The sequence below is a fragment of the Hylobates moloch genome, unplaced genomic scaffold, assembly GCF_009828535.3.
Source record: "Hylobates moloch isolate HMO894 unplaced genomic scaffold, HMol_V3 SCAFFOLD_23, whole genome shotgun sequence".
Taxonomy (NCBI): Eukaryota; Metazoa; Chordata; class Mammalia; order Primates; family Hylobatidae; genus Hylobates; species Hylobates moloch.
In genome coordinates, this window is record NW_026652298.1 from 23048885 (window position 1) to 23066139 (window position 17255).

Genomic DNA, 17255 nt, shown 5'->3' on the forward strand with positions numbered 1-17255 from the left:
ATTAAGAAAATGTGGCACATATACACCATGGAATACTATGCAGCCATAAAAAATGATGAGTTCATGTCCTTTGTAGGGACATGGATGAAACTGGAAATCATCATTCTCAGTAAACTATCACAAGGACAAAAAACCAAACACCGCATGTTCTCACTCATAGGTGGGAATTGAACAATGAGAACACATGGACACAGGAAGGGGAACATCACACTCTGGGGACTGTTGTGGGATTGGGGGAGCGGGGAGGGATAGCATTAGGAGAGATACCTAATGCTAAATGATGAGTTAATGGGTGCAGCACACCAACATGGAACATGTATACATATGTAACAAACCTGCACATTGTGCATATGTACGCTAAAACTTAAAGTATAATAATAATAAAATTAAAAAAAAGAAGAAAAAGACACCTATAGTTAAAATCATGTTCAATTGTGAAATGTGCTGAAACATTGAAAGAGGCAAAAACTAATATACAGTGAAAAATATCAGAACAGTAGTGGCATCTTGAGAGCGAAGAATGACTGAGAGAGGCATGAGGGAACTTTCTGGGATAGTGTATCTGTCAACATTCATCAAATGGCACATTTAAGATTTGTAGTTCATTATATGAAAATGTTACCTCAGAAAACACACACACACACACACACACACACACACACACACACACACCCACCCCTGTACTCTAATAATATTCATGCTGGGGTGTTTAGTGATAAAACACACTGTTGTCTATAATTTCTTTGAAATGCATCAAAATAAAGATGGATTGATGGACGGACAGAGAGATTTCAAGATAGATATGTATCTGATAAAATAAATATGTAGAATCTAGATATTAGGTATATGGATAAATAGGTCATGTGAACTTTTTGAATATTTTAAAACTATCTATTTTTAAAATGTATATACAAAAATGATTTCTCCCAAATATCGTTTCTTATAGAAGGTATGAATTCATTGCTGTTTAGATTCTAGAACCTGTGAAACTTTGCTTACCAATATGTACACTGGTTAACTTGATTATCTATCACAGGTCCCAGTTAGATGGGATGAAAAATTAAGTATCAGAAACTCAAAAGTCATTAACTTTGGAATGCAGATGATGATTTTCCTCCTAGAAAACTTCCTTTCCTTGTCTAGATTTTGCTCAAACTAGAATAAAAATTAGTTTCCTAAAGAAGACGAAAATGGGCCAGGAGAGGTGGCTTACGCCTATAATCCCAGCACTTTGTGAGGCTGAGAAAGGCAGATCACCTGAAGTCAGGAATTCAAGACCAGCCTGGCCAACAGGGTAAAACCCCATCTCTACTAAAAATACAAAAATTAGCCAGGTATGGTGGCAAGCGCCTGTAATCCTAGCTATTCGGGAGGCTGAGGCAGGAGAATCTCTTGAACCTGGGAGGTAAAGGTTTCAGTGAGCCGAGATAGTGCCATTGCACTCCAGCCTGCATGACAAGAGAGACTCCAAAAAAAAAAAAAAAAAAAAAAAAAAGCCTAAAATGTCTACTATAGAAATGAGAAAATAACCACAACCAAATAATACTTTTCTCCTTGAGCCCCGAATGACTGAAAGATAAGATAAATATAAAAGCAAACATATGGCTTCCAAGGAAAAGCCAGTATCCTATTTTAAAGTTACTGAAGAAAATTCCCAAAGAAAACAAGATCCAAGTGTGAGTGATCCAAAGTCAATGATGGGGCAGGGGGAGGATGTGCTTAAAAATGAATCCCCAATATCCCTGATGAACACAGGGGCAAAATCTTCAACAAAATACCAGCAAACTGAATTCAACAGTACATTAAAAAGATTATTCACTATGATCAATTGGGATTCATCCCAGGGATACAAGAGTGATTTAATATGCACAAACCAATAAATGTGATATATCACATTAACAGAAAGAAAGACAAAAACCATATGATCATTTCAAAAGATGCAGAGACAGCATTTGACAGAATTCAACATCCCTTCATGATAAAAATTCTCAACAAATTAGGTACAGCAGGTATGTACGTCAACACAATGAATCCCATATATGGGCTTTATTTTCACCTATAGCTAACTTCATATGAAACAGGGAAAAGTTGAAAGTTTTTCCTTTAAGATCTGGAAAAAGAAAAGAATGGCCACTTTCACCACTTCTAGTTAGTATTGTACTGGAAATCCTAGTGAGAGAAATTAGGCAAAAGAAAAAAATAAAAGGTGTCCAAATGGGAAAGGAGGAAGTCAAATTGTCCCTGGTTGTGGATGATATGTTCTTATATAAAGAAAGCCCTAAAGACTTCACTAAAAAACTGTAAGAACTAATAAAGTCAGTAAACTTTCAGGTTACAAAATCAACACACAGAAAGTAGTGTTTCTATATGCTAAATAGTGAGCTATACAAAAAAAGAATGCAACAAAACAAACCTACTTATTATAGCTACCAAAAAATAAAATACCTAGGAACAAATTTAACCAAGGAGGTGAAATATCTCTACACTGAAAACTATAAAACATTGATGAAACAGATTGAAGAAGACACATATAAATGTAAGTGTATCCCATGTTCATGGATTGGAATAATTAATTCTGTCACAATAATCTACAGATTCAATATGATCTATAGATTCAATGCAATCTCTATCAAAATACCAATGACATTCATCACAGGAATACAAAAAACCCTAAAATTCGTGTAGAACCACAAAAGATCCCCAAACAGCAAAAGCAACCTTGAGCAAAAAATTTTCAGAAAACAAAGCTAGAGGCATCATATTACCTTACTTAGCTCTACTAATGAAAAGAGTATCATATTGACATAAAAATAGACACACAGACCAATATAACAGAATACAAAGCCCAGACATAAATCCACGCATCTACAGCCAACTGCTTTTCAACAAAGGTTCCAAAAATACACACTGGGGAAGAAACAGTCTCTTCAATAAATGGTGCTGGAAAAATTGGATATCCACATGCAGAAGAATAAAACTGGTTCCTTATTTTCAACACATACAAAATTCAACTCAAAGTGGACTAAAAATTTAAATGTAAATACTGAAACTGAAACTACTAGAAGAAAACATAGGAAAAATGCTTCATGACACTGGGCAATAATTTTTTGGACAAGACCTTAAAAGCACAAGCAACAAATAAAAAAAACAGACAAATGAGATTACATCAAACTAAAAACCTTCTGCACAGCAAACAATTAACAGAGTCAAGAGACAACCTACAGAATGGGAGAAAATATTTGCAAACCATGCATCTGACAAGGCGTTAATACGCAGAATATATAAGAAACTCAAACAACTCAATAGCCAAAAATAATAATAATAATAATTCCATTTAAAAATGAGCAAAAGACCAACACGTATACGAAAAAAGTGCTCAACATCACTGACTACCAGGGAAAAGCAAATCACAACCACAATGATGTATCACCTCATTGCAGTCAGAATGGCTATTATTAAAAAGACAAAAGATAAGTGTTGATGAGGATGTGGAGAAAGGAGAACCTTTACGCTTTTGGTGGGAATGTAAATTAGTACAGCCATTATGAAAAACAATATGGAGATTCCTCAAAAAATTAAAAATAGAATTACCATAACCAGCAATCCTACTACTTGGTATATATCCAAAGGAAATGAAATCAGTATGTCAAATATATATCTAAATTCCCATGCTCACTGTAGCACTATTCACAATAGCCAAGATATGGACTCAACCTAAGTGTCCATCAACAGAAGAATGGATAAAGCAAATGTGGTGTGTGTATACAATGGAATACTATTCAGCCATAAAAAAAGAATAAAATTATTTCATTTGCAACAACATGGAAGAACCTGGGGGACATCATGTTAAGTGAAATAAGCTAGACACAGGAAGACACATACTGCATGTTCTTACTCATATGCAGAATCTAAAAAGTTGATCCTAAGAAACAGTGAAGAGAATAGTGGTTACTACAGACTGAGGAGAGTGGTGGGAGGGGAAAAATTAGGAAGAGACGGTCAATGGGTATAAAGTTGCCATTAGAAATGACGAATAGCCAGGCGCGGCGGCTCACGCCTGTAATCCCAGAACTTTGGGAGGCTGAGGCAGGTGGATCACAAGGTCAGGAGATCGAGACCATCCTGGCCAACATGGTGAAACCCTGTCTCTACTAAAAATACAAAAATTAGCTGTGCATGGTGGCGGGCGCCTGTAATCCCAGCTACTCAGGTGGCTGAGGAAGGAGAATCGCTTGAATCTGGGATGTGGAGCTTGCAGTGAGCCAAGATCACGCCACTGCACTCTAGCCTGGCAACAAAGTGAGACTCCATCTCACAGACACACACACACAAAAGAAAGAAATGCAGAATAAGTGATGGTGTCCTATTGAACAGTTGGGTGACTAGAGTCAGCAAAGAAGTATTGCATGTCTCGAAATAGTTAGAAAAGGGGATTTTTAAATGTTCCTAACATAAAGAAATGATACATGTTTAAGGTGTTGGATATGCTAATTACTCTGATTTGATCATTACACAACATATACATGTATTAAAAAATCACATTGTTCTCCATAAATATGTATAATAATTATGTATGTTTATAATATACTATATATAATACATATAATTATAGTTATTTGTTATATAATAATTATGTATCCATTAAAAGTAAAAAATGGTGTCCAATTCCAGAAAAAACAATGACTGCTACCTGAAGTGAGACTTAAAAAAGGATGACTCAGTAGGGACGAATTATCAGTTTCAGGGTTGAAAGAAGTTCCCAGTGTCAATAAAGCCAGAAGGCGCTTTATTCTGCAGAGAAAGCCACTGAAGACCATAGAAATCGCTACAGATTACAGAAAGAAATCAAATGTAACAGAGAATTTTCCTTCCCCTAAGGATTGTGCCTTCTGCATTGTAAAACTACCCCTCCAAAATAAAGATGGAACACATTCTACGACAGATCTTTTATTACCTCCCAAATCTGCAGGTTGGGAGATCCCCAAAAAAAACTTATTTAAAAAAAGAAATTGGAGGAAATCTCTTTAAAAAAATGAATATAGTTATAAATTTCCTTCAAAGAGAATATAACACATTTTTAAAAAAGATTTACGATTACAATAAAATTTGTTATATGCTGTAGTGTAGCCATTGTTAACACTCACAGAAGTATAAAGTGCACTCCTTTCTACATTACATAGTCCTAAATAGTTTTGTCTCTCATATTTTATGTTATCGATTTCTTGCTTTGTTATTGACTTAAACTTCAGGCTATTAATACCCTGGTCTGGGCCAACCTTTCTTTTTCAGTTCTAATGTGTTACAGGTATAGGAATCAGAAAGAGTTCTGCATAAAATAAAGCTCAAGGCATTGATCTCAGAGGTTTTTGGCAAAAATTTAAAATGTGATCTATTTTGAGTATTCAGAGTTTTTTTTAGCCTACTTCATGGCTGTCACCTTTGCTTTTGGAAAAAGAATTACTGCTCTTTCTGAGCTCCCTGCAATTTGTTTTTTAATCACAGACAAAAATATCATAAAATGCAAATGAGGACTTACAAAATTCAAAATGTTACATATAAAAGACCACTGGTCCACTATTACATTTTGTTCATTTCTCACAGGGCAGTGGGCCTTTTTTTAAATTGTACCACAAAATAAGTATACTTAAATCTTCCTACTAGAGATTATTAATCTTTTTGTTTTCACAGCATCTGGTACATAGAAGGCATACTGTAAATGCTCACTACATTGAACTAACATGTTAAAGGTCATATAGCTGAGAGAGTGAGTGTGTGTGTGTGTGTGTGTGTGTGTGTATGAGACAGAGTGTGTGTGTGTGTGTGTTTTGGGAGGCAAAATGATGGTTGCATTTTAAACAAACATTGCAGGTGATTCTGTTGTGTGTGTGTGTGTGTGTGTCTGTGTGTGTCTGTGTGTTTTGGGAGGTGAAATGATGGTTGCATTTTAAACAAACATTGCAGGTGATTCTATTGAAAATGGAAACACTGTGGAAACACTGTTCTCTGTAATTTTGTGGGATGTGGTAGCCAGAAATAAAGATAGAGCTAAGATGCAAAGTAAGAAGGAAAAGTAGAGAACAAGTGAGTTCAAAATGCAGGAAAATACGATAGGGATAAATAATTCATGAAGGTCACAGAAGTATCCGGGACAATGAGGAAAAGGTATATATGAACTGGCTGAAGACAAGAAGGGAACAGCCACTGAGAATGTTAATACTGGCACATTTTAAAAAAAGGCTAATACAAAGAAACATGTTAAGAGAGGCTTGGGAAATCCATAAAGTCAAAATTGGCTGCATATAGGACTACTCTTGAACTCAACGGGCAGACAAAGAATACCAACAGAAAGAACCACATATCTCTTGAAATCAAGAGAGTAAGTGCTGTGGCTGGCAAATAAGGATCCAAGGTTGAGGGTTATAACAGGGCTATAACCTGGGTATGACATTTAAAATAATATCCTGTTAAAATCCTGATTGTAGTGTAAACCCAGGCTTTGCTAAGGTAAAGTACTGGAGGTGCACTTGAAATCACCTGCTTGTTCATGGATTTTACTGTGCCATCTCTGTGCACCGTAAGACTCTTTGCAATGTTTCTAAACTGAGCAAGTTTAGAAACAACATGAAAAGTATGGACACCCAAAAGCACCATCCAGGCTGTCCAAGTATTGTTCAGTGTATTAAGTACTTAAGTACCTTTAAGGAATCACTCTTCCCTAGCACAACATGTCACATTCTACCCACAGGGAACATTGTACCAGTGACCCAGCCTTGCACAAATACTGCTCTTTCTGAGCTCCCTGTTCCAACCTCTGTACTTCTTACTGTATTCTTTCCATTTCCCTGGCCACTGCTCCTGCTGTACATCTACCATTTCATCATGAATTTTCCCCTATAGCTCAGTGCACCATCAGCTTCTTCCAGTGTTTGACATCATTTCTCCTTCATTCAAGGCTGAGTCTCATAGTAACAATGACCATGCAAAGCCAGCCCCAGGTACCTTCTGGATGCCACTGCACATAACCCACCTGGCATAATCTTTGAAGGAGAAACATAATGCTCTTCTCCTGCCACCCAGTCTTCTCACCTTGCCCTCTTTGCTGAAAGATAATGGTGATGAGCTACTTAAAGAGGAAAATGACCTGAAAGCCTTCTGTTTGGAACTTACCTTAGGCTCACTTTGCTATACTTTTCTAAGAGTGATTCAGCTGAAACTACAAACCACTCTTAAGATAACTGTGGGTGGTAATCCTAACTTACCAGCATAACTTGGCTGATTAACATTTCCACCTTTTCTTATACAATGATGAACAAGATCAGCATCATCGTGCAGAGCAGCCTTATATACTAAGTTCTCTCCAAAAATGTTTCTCCGGTTAATGCTACCAAGAGATATTTTGTTCACCTTCATTTTTTCTGAAATGAGGGAATGAACAAAAGAAAAAAATCATTATTTGAATATCAGAAGGAACAAAGATTACAAACCACAGATTTCAAACTTCAAACTTCACGAACATAGGTAACAGGATTAACTCAGTCAATAGTCTAGAAGTGAAGTATATTACATTATGAGAATATTCATGTATTAACCCAACTATAATATTATCTACATACAAAAAGGAAAAAGAGACAAATGTCACTAGTTTTAAAATATTTGAAGTAAACTATAAAACAGTGTACGTTGATTGAAAACCCATGAAAGGTGCATATATGAAAAGACTAACAGATAATCTTCTTAAAAGTTCTGGTGAAAAGGATTATTTAAACCTAGAATAATATATTATCAAATTTAATAAAATGTTATATTACCAAATGTCTTATAAAACCATGAGGGGAAAATCTCAGAGGCATATAAGATACAAAAACTAATCCCAGTGAGACTGGAAAAGGGAATGCGAAATTCTCTTTGCTAAAAATAAATTAATGAAATTAAGCAGAGAACCATAGCCTTGATCTTTGCAATTGTTTTTATTTACTAAGCCAGAAATGCACGATTAAAATACTTTTCCAGAAAATGTATATCAAGTATCAATTCTCCACTGTGCCTCCTAAAATACTGAAGCTCCTTATTTACATGTTCCAAATCCTGTCAATTTGGAGGGCAATACTCATTTGGATTTTCTGAATTTCAGAATAGCTTGATGATAGCTTTTCCAATTTTTATCTAGCTATCCTGCCCCATCCTAAAACCTTACAAAGGTAACTGAGTACTACAGCAGCTTTCTTAATGGACTGCATATCAACTGCCTTGCTGTTTGACTCCCTTGATTCAGTCCCACTGTATAACAAACCAAACTGCTGAACTTTGAGTCTACCTTCTTGTATACCAGACTACAAAGCATTCTTTTCCCACTAGACAAATTGCATGCTTACCATAATCAGAGCAGTCTTTACTTCCAAATCTGCCTGTGCCAGTTGTACTTGTTATATTATAATTATGTAATTTTCTGATCTTAGGGGGAAAGCATTTAGTCTTTCACAATTAAGTATAAAGCTGTATGATTTCTGTAGATGTCCATTGTCAGGCTGAATTCCTAGTTTGCTGAGAATTTTCACCAGGAACAGATGTGTTAGATGTTGTCAAATGTTTTCTATGCATTTATTGAGATGATCATATGGTTTCTCTTTCTTAGCTTGTTAATATAATGAATTACAGCTATTGGTCTTCAAGTGTAAAACCAATCTTGAATTCCTAGGATAAACACCACTTGGTCATGATGTATTATATAATGTTGGATTTGATATGCTCAAGTTTTGTTTAGAATTTTTTTTTTTTTTTGAGACAGGGTCTTGCTCTCCATATTCTTCTCCAGGGTATTGCCCAGGATGGAGTGCAGTGGTGCAGTCATGGCTCATTGCAGCCTCAACTTCCCAGGTTCAGGTAATTCTCCCACCTCAGCCTCCTGAGTAGCTGGGACTACAGGTGCACACCACCATGCTCAGCTAATTTTTTGCGTTTTTCGTAGAGACAGGGTTTCGCCATGTTGCTTAAGCTGATCTCAAACTTCTGGGCTCAAGCGATCCACTCACTTCAGCCTCCCAAAGTACTGCGACTCTAGGCATGAGCCACTGCACGTGGCCTGTTTAGAATTTTTGCATCTATATTCATGAAGGATACTTAGTCTAATTTTCTGTTCTTATAATGTCTTTGATTTTGGTATCAGTTTAATGATGACCTTATTAAAATGAGTTGAGAAGTGTTTCCTCATCTTTAATTTTTTGGAAAAATTGTGTGGTGAACTGGTATTATTTCCCCCTTATATATTTTGTAGAATTCACCTCTGAAGGTGTTACAGACTGAATGGTGTCCTCCCAAAACTCAAACTTGAAGTCCTAGACCAATAGGACTGGATTGAGGTGCTTATATGTGTGTGTGTGTGTGCGTACTTTTTTTTCTGTGAACTGCTTGTTCATGTTCCTTATCTATTCATGCTCTTTTTACTTTTTTCCCCCAGTTTAAAAATTTTTAATTAATTATTGTTATTATTATTATCTGACATGTAAAAAGGGATACTTATTTAATGTATACAATTCAATATACTTGGGGACAAGTATATACCCATGAAACCATCACCACCATTAAGGCCATGACATACATGATGCTAATATTTCTTAGCTATTTGATATTTGATTCTTCTTTAGGGTATATTTCTATACCATTTTTTTAAATATATGTAGTTAATTTTATCATTCTTTAAAAGAATTTTTACCATTCTTTTAAAGGTATGTAGTTAATTTTATGATTTTAAACTCAGAAACCAAAAGGATTTAAAAAGACTTTTTCCACACCAAGGTTACAGCAAGATTCACCTACGTTTTCTTCACAACTTTTATTTTTCATTTAAATCTTTGATCAATCTGAAATCAAAGTTAGTGTAAGGAATGTTATGGAAATCCAATTTTGTTTGTGTTTTCCACTGCTTATTGCTTAGTCTTTCTTTTCACCACAATTTGAGATGCCATCTATATTACATATCTGTCCCATATCTCACTGTAGCTGGCTTCTACATCTAAACTCTCTGTTCTGTTTCACTGATTTATCTGTCTATTCCTGCTCTAGTGTCAAATGACTTTAATTTCTGTAGCTTTCTAATATGCTCTCATATTATGGAGAAAAGGTCCTGCCACTCTAACTTTTTGCTTTTATTTTTCAGAATTTTCTTGGCTAGTCTTTCATATTTACTTTTCTAGGTGATATTTAGTATTACTTTGAAATTTTCTCATAGCTACTCTCTATCCCTGTAAAAGCAATACAGCATAAAACAAAAAAATTAGCAAATAAATAAAAATCTGTTTTTGATGAGGTCTCATGCATTTCTAGAATAATTTAGGGAAAACCTTCTTACAATGCTGAATCTTTCTAGTCAAGAACAAGGCTCTTCTTTCCATTTATTTAAGTATTTTTTACATCCCTCAGTAGAATTTTTAAACTCTCTTCTTATGATACGTTTCTTATTAGTTATAAAAGTATATTCTTTTTGTAACAATTATAAATGAGATAATCTTTTACACTTTCTAACAAGTTATACATACATATATGTGAAAGGCATTAATTGTTGACTCTAGCTTATCGCATTTTAAAAACTTTCTTTTGAAATAATTTCAGACTTACAGAAAAGTTGTAAAAATGAGCAAAAGACTCACCCCTTGTTAACAATTTGCCATTGACTTTAAACCATTCTTTCTTCCAGATACGTATGCATCCAGACACACGTATACATAAAAAGTAACTTTTATACAACATGCCCTTTTACTCACTAATAGTTTAATGTATATTTCTAAGGACAAAGATGTATGCTTATATCGCTGCAGTATTATTATCAGATTCAGAAAACTTACCTCTGATACAATATTATTTTTTCATCTACAACCCATATTTCAGTTTTGCCAATTGTTCTACTATCTATTATTTTTTAAACAATGTTTCTAGATTCTCTTATTGCTTCTGAGAGTTTTTTAGTTCAATCTTTTGGATGTTATAGGAACACAGAAATAAGATCTAAGAATAATAACAGTTGTGCCTTGTCCTTTCCTTTATTCCTCCTGATATGCTTTTTCATAGCCATATGCTAGGTTAGTCACACATGTAAATTTAAAAAGAGGTCTGTAACTACTCTTTCCAAAGCAGAACTATAGAAAAAAGTACTAACCCATGAGTCAGAAGTTCAGGATCAATTCTCAATTATGCTACTAATGAGCCGTATGATTCTGGCAAAGGCCTTACCCTATCTGAAATTCAGTTTCCTCATCAGTAAAATTAGAAAGTTGAGAAAGATAATTTCTGAATCCTTTCTACCAATTCTGTTTCTGTAAAAGAAATAGAAAAATACTCAAAATATGCATCACCTTTTTTTCCTGAAAATTGTTCATTTTTCCTGATCTGTTTTCCATTCTTGAACCTGGCTGAATGCATATTCTTCTCTTTACCATCAATCATTAAAGCCGGATCCTGCATTCTTGAAAAACAACGTATTTTTTAAATGGCTATAATGGTTTTTACAAACATTCACAGAGAATTATACCAATTTTTGAATACGATATTAAAACTCCAGGGTATTTTACTGAGCTGTTCTCAAGTGGCGTGGCAGTTTTAAATATGTAGATGGTTCCTACAGATAATTCTGCAGCAGGCATGCCAGTCATCACAGCTTCTAGCCCTCTCTTTGCGCTACCTGTGGGTTTCTCTTCCTTAGGATTAGTCATCTACAAGTGTGAGTATTCTGAATCTCCTGCTCTTCACTCCCCAAGTTGGCATGCCACTATCCACTCTATTCATCCTCTAGAGAAAAAGATGCAGGCTCTTTGCAAGGAAAAAGCCTTGCTCTGTGGTATGGCACTGATAGAAAACTGCAAAATAAAAAAAGCAGTAATATAAAAAATGAAGCTCTTTCCCCTGTGTTAACTGTATACTGACCCTGATGTCCCCAAGCATATAATTTTCTATAAGTCTATAGCACACCTGGAGAAAAAGACATAATTTCATTGCATACCTGAAATTCTGAGCTGAAGAGTTATTATTTGTTAGGTCCTCACAGCCAAGGATTTTTGGTAAAATCTTTTCTGGCATCTTATACATGTGATCTGAGTACTTTGCATCTCTGCTTACTTTCAGTTTTTCTAGTCTGGATGATCTCCTCAACACACAGGCAGTTTCCTGATCAGAGCTATTTGTCACTGAATTTGAATTTCTCTTATTACTTAGTGGTTCACAAGAAGTGATATTTTGATGAGCCAAAGTTTGCAATCCAGATGGATTTGGGTCTTGCGGAGTCTGCAAATATGTAAATACATCCACAAAAATTACAACACTGCAAAAAAATTAAAACTATAAGAAGTTAAATTTTGTCTTGACCTTTGATTAAATTAAAATGCCTATTATAGGATCCAAGTACAAGAATTCATAGACATATGTGGACATAATGAAAGATTTTATAATAATTAATGTAATAAAGGACAATGCAGACTTAAAAGCTTAAGAGCTTAAGTAAAAATGATTTTGATCAATATTTATCTTGAAAATTCAAGGGCAAATCTATGGTCACTCTAGGAGTTTTAATTTTGCAAGATATTGGGAATGTAGAATGATGAGAGATCTACAAAAACATTAGAAATGTCACACTAAGCTAGATCAATGGACTATTCAGCCTATGGTTTTATTATCTGACAGCAGCAGTAAGTGATATTTTGTGGAACAAGATAGTACATAACCTCCATTACGTTGACTTTAAAAGGTTAACAGTGTATCAGGAATTGTTCTTTCCCTTAATAATTCATTATAGATTTAACTTCCATGAACATATATATTCTTTATATGTATCATCTAAACCTTTCTTCAGCTTACTTACACGTTGGTCTTGCAAAGCTTCTCAAGGTAACAAGCTCCATATTTTTATTACAGCTGAGTAAATGAGTATATTATTTGATCTGTTCTAAGTAAGTCTCCTTTCTACTTAAGAGGGTTTATTTTTTCTTTCCTTTTGAAGACTTGCTAAATTCATATTCACTGTATTAATACCAATCATAATTTCCTACACTTTATTCATATTCCCTCTTTTCATATTAGAACATTGCAATGTTTAATCTTCATGCCCTATCTCCATAATTAGTTTCTCTTTTTCTGGTTTTTAAAAAATCCTATGTCAGTTTTGAGATTTGTTAAGCAGAACTTCATGTAGTATTATTCCAGGTATGTATGCTGCAGCACGAGCTCAGCATTTTGTTACATAAATCTTCACAAGGATGTTCACAGAAACATTTTGGTAATCGGAAGATAAAAAGAAAAAAAAGAAAACAATCCAAATGACCATCATTAGTGAATTGATTAAATAAATTACAGTATATTCACACAGTGGAATACTATTCAGCAAATTAAAAGATTTAAGTAGTGCTACATTTGCTGACATTGAAAGATAAACAAAATATATTATTACATTTAAAAAATAAGTTAGAAGGCATTATATATAATATAATCCCATTAGTATAAAATGAACTAATATAGAATATGATGGAAATAATTGGAGAGAGATACACCAAACTGTTAACAGTGATTATCTCTAAAGAGTGAAACTGTGGAGGATATTTGTTACTATATTATTATATAATTCTGTAACGTTTAAAATTTGTTTTATAATGAGAATGCATTATTATTATAATCAGGGAAAAGGGAAAAACAATAAAGATTATTTTTAAAAACAAAGAAACTGTCAATATGACAAAGGGACTTTGTGAGTGATAGGCCACTACAGGGCCTCCAGGCATAATACTACAAGAATTCTAAACCCGAAGAGCTATGCCACCTGACAGTATTCTCATAGAAGGCAAAATTCTGCTTAAGCTAGGCATATTTTTTCCCTCCCCGGGCATCCCAACTGCATATATTCTATGTCAAAATGTAAATTAATGTGGGGTATTCCATCAGTACTCTGCACCCAGGTAGATATAGTGATTTTCTAAGCTAACAGAGAAAATTTTAGTAAAGAATTCTTTCCTTCCTACATATAAGCAATCTAATGATATGTCTTCTCAGGCCTGTTGGGAAGAAATCTTTCTATTTTAACTTCCTAACTCCTCGAAGACTCTATCCTAGGAACTTCTAAAAAGATCACTCTATGCTTCCAAGTCACAAAGTATCTTCTGGGTGTTGATATTTGGGTAGATTTGATTTTAACATAATGAAAACTTGTTGAAGTTTAAAAGGCAAAATCATAGACTCATATTTTCAGCTACTTGCTCCACTGAAAGATGCTTGTCCTATAGCTCAGCTAACTTGGAACCATGTTCAAATGGTGGAGTAGAACAAAGAAATTCAAAATTCACCTCTGCTATTTGTGTACAATCTTCATTGGTCTGAGACGTATTGAACTCCGCTTCTAAACATTCATTTCTAGCAATAAGACTGCTACCTCCCTCTTTTCTGTGACAGATAGTTTCCACCTTGGCTTCCGACAATGTGTTCAGGGCTTCCAGTAACTCAGCTGGCAATGCATCATCCTTTGCATTTTCTAGTAAATCTCTATGACATGCTGACCAGGCATTCAAAGGTATTGATATGCAACTAAGAGAGTCACTCAATGGGTTCATCAATTCTTTACGATCAAAATCACTTGCTAATTCAAACAATTTTTCCTCCTGGGTGCTTTCTGGTGATGTAAGTAACCTTTCTAAGGCAGACACAAAGGTTTCAAGAGAGCTTTCTTCATCCTTAGTTTCTTCAGAATTCATGGTCAATGTGACTTCCTTTCTAGGCTCTAAAAATGTATTTGGTGCTGCTAAGATCTTCTCTGGCTCTATTAATGATGTCTCCTTTACAGCAACTGTATCAGATACTGTAATAGCAGTGCCTGAGAGAAGGCTAACTTCAGGAGAATCTCTGCCTTCACTTAGTTCCTGTGTATTACAAATAGAAATTACATCATTACAGCATATATAATAAAGTATTTAAAACGAAAACTTTATAGTTTTATAGTTTATCTTGTCTGTAAGCTGCCCTCAAAATTTATCGTCAACTTTCCTTCCCTTCCATAAATAAAGGGAATACTTTTTATTGCTTTCCTATACCAAATCACTAATTACTGAAAACATGGTTAAACATTTAATAATAGACCAAGAGCATAATTGGCTGGACCATAATTACGGATGGCAAATTATTCATCTAAGTTTAAATTATCTGTGCTAACAGAAGAGGCAGAGATGGCATGGACAGTTAAATTAACAGATGATCTCAAAGCTTCATAGCCATTAATGGTTTTAAAATTCTTTCTTGCCAAAATGTCCTATTTGATTTATAAAAATTATTAACTAGGAATAAAATTTCACCTTCTTTTTATTCCCCCACCTTTGTAGGAATAAGTAAATGTGGAGTAAAGAGGCCAAAGGACAAGAGGTCAGAGGGAAAAGGTGGAGAAATGAGGGTACAGTTATGTATAAATATTACAAGTCCTAGCTGTAAATGAATAGCTCTGAGTTGTGGTTATTTTAAGCAAAAAAAACCCACAAAACTTAACATTTCTAAATGACTATTATTTCTCTAAGACATCACCTTAATAGGTTATACCTGCTCTCACAATGTTTCTTCTTTTCTTTTCTTTTCTTTTTTTTTTTTGAGATGAGGTCTCACTCTGTCACCCAGGCTGGAGTGCAGTGGCGCCACCTCAGCTCACTGCAACCTCCGCCTCCAGGGTTCAAGTGATTCTCCTGCCTCAGCCTCTTGAGTAGCTGGGATTACAGGAGCCTGCCACTAGGCCCTGCTAATTTTTTGTACTTTTAGGAGAGACAGGGTTTCACCGTGTTGGTCCAGCTGGTCTCAATCTCCTGACCTCAGGCGATCTGCCCGCTTCGACCTCCCAAAGTACAGGGATTACAGGCATGAGCCACTGTGCCCAGCCTCACAATGTTTCTAATACTCAAAATATTGTTAGAATCCCTCTTTTGAAATTGCTTTCAGAATGAGTTTATAAGCCATTCAAGAAAATAATGTGCTTTAAAGGCACTGAAAAATTTTCGAACACTAAATACTTTTTATCGGCCTTAAATAACAGAATGGGTTTCAATGACTGGTTTTTTCCAAAAATCAAATCCACCATACCTTTGACAGGATGTGCTGTAATTTGTAAGCCTTCTAATATTCTAATCTGGTATGAGTGAGAGAAGCAAAACCACCTTATTCTTCCTCCTGTCCTTTTCTACCTGCCACTGTACTTTGTATATATTAATAGCGTACAGCACTTAAGAAAACATATTTACTTGTTAGTAATGCTAACTATAATTTTCTCAGAAAGATAAAAGGAATATGCAAGAAATTCAAGAACCAGATACTACTCACTCTCTAAGTCTCAGTTCAATGCCTCTCCACTATTTGAAGTCCCCGCACCAGGTATAATAAAGTATATACATTGGGCTCTGTCTTAAAGCAATTTATTTCTAACTTAAGATTCAAGACATAAATACCTAGGACATTAAATAGAATACAAATAATGTCATAGAACACTTATGAAATCAAATGAATGGCATAAACTAGTGTATATCAAGCAGTTCCATTTATAACCACAGAACCAGCCCAAACTGGCCGTACTTTGTTGGTAACAGAATGTCAAGTCATCTTGCAGGTATAACAGAGCCAAAACTGCAAGTCGTGTAACGCAGCCAGAACCTTGAACCAAGAAGACTGAAAAATGACTCCCCCTCCTCCTGAACCAAAAAGACTGAGAAATGACTGGAACCTGACCACTGGTACTCTTTCTGAAGCAACAGGTCTGCTGGCCAGAAAGATTTGGTATTAAAATCTGCCTAAATATACCTTACTGTAAATGGTCAAATTCGAAGCCTTCTAATCAGACTCTGCCAAGCCAACATTCCTAAGTCCTTTCCCTTACCTTCTGCCCCCTTAAACCTGTTCCAGACCCCAAATAAAGGACACAAATTTGAGCTGCCTCTCCTGTCTCCTTGCTGGCCTATCTCACAATAAAGCCTTTTTTCCCCTCAAAAGCCAAGTGCCACAGCACTGGCTTCTATGCACATCAGGCAGCAGATCCATTTGTTTGATAACATAAAAAGCCTAGTGTCTTGCAAAAATGAGTTTTCTGGGGAAGAAAAAAGTGGAGGCAGTGGAGGGCTTCCATGATTCTTTGAAAAATACTTGGTGGAGCAAAGTTAAACAAGTTACTTTGCGACAGGACTTTCCAAACCATGTGTACTGGGGAACTTTAGGACACAGTGTTCTCCAAATATTTTTGTTCAAAAAAATCCTTCTCCTCAGAA

The 17255-nt window shown here is 35.2% G+C and overlaps 1 protein-coding gene across 2 annotated transcripts in view; it reads right to left on the reverse strand.

Moving 5' to 3' along the window:
• Window positions 1–17255, reverse strand: part of ANKRD31 (ankyrin repeat domain 31) — a 175456-nt gene that overhangs the window by 120201 nt on the left and 38000 nt on the right. For both annotated transcript variants that reach the window (XM_032144985.2, XM_032144984.2), the window contains exons 7-10: window positions 14316–14885; window positions 11990–12270; window positions 11346–11455; window positions 7260–7415 (exon numbers count right to left, since the gene is read on the reverse strand). In XM_032144985.2, the coding sequence (XP_032000876.1) occupies window positions 7260–7415; window positions 11346–11455; window positions 11990–12270; window positions 14316–14885 (1117 nt within the window). The remainder of the gene's footprint in view (window positions 1–7259; window positions 7416–11345; window positions 11456–11989; window positions 12271–14315; window positions 14886–17255) is intronic.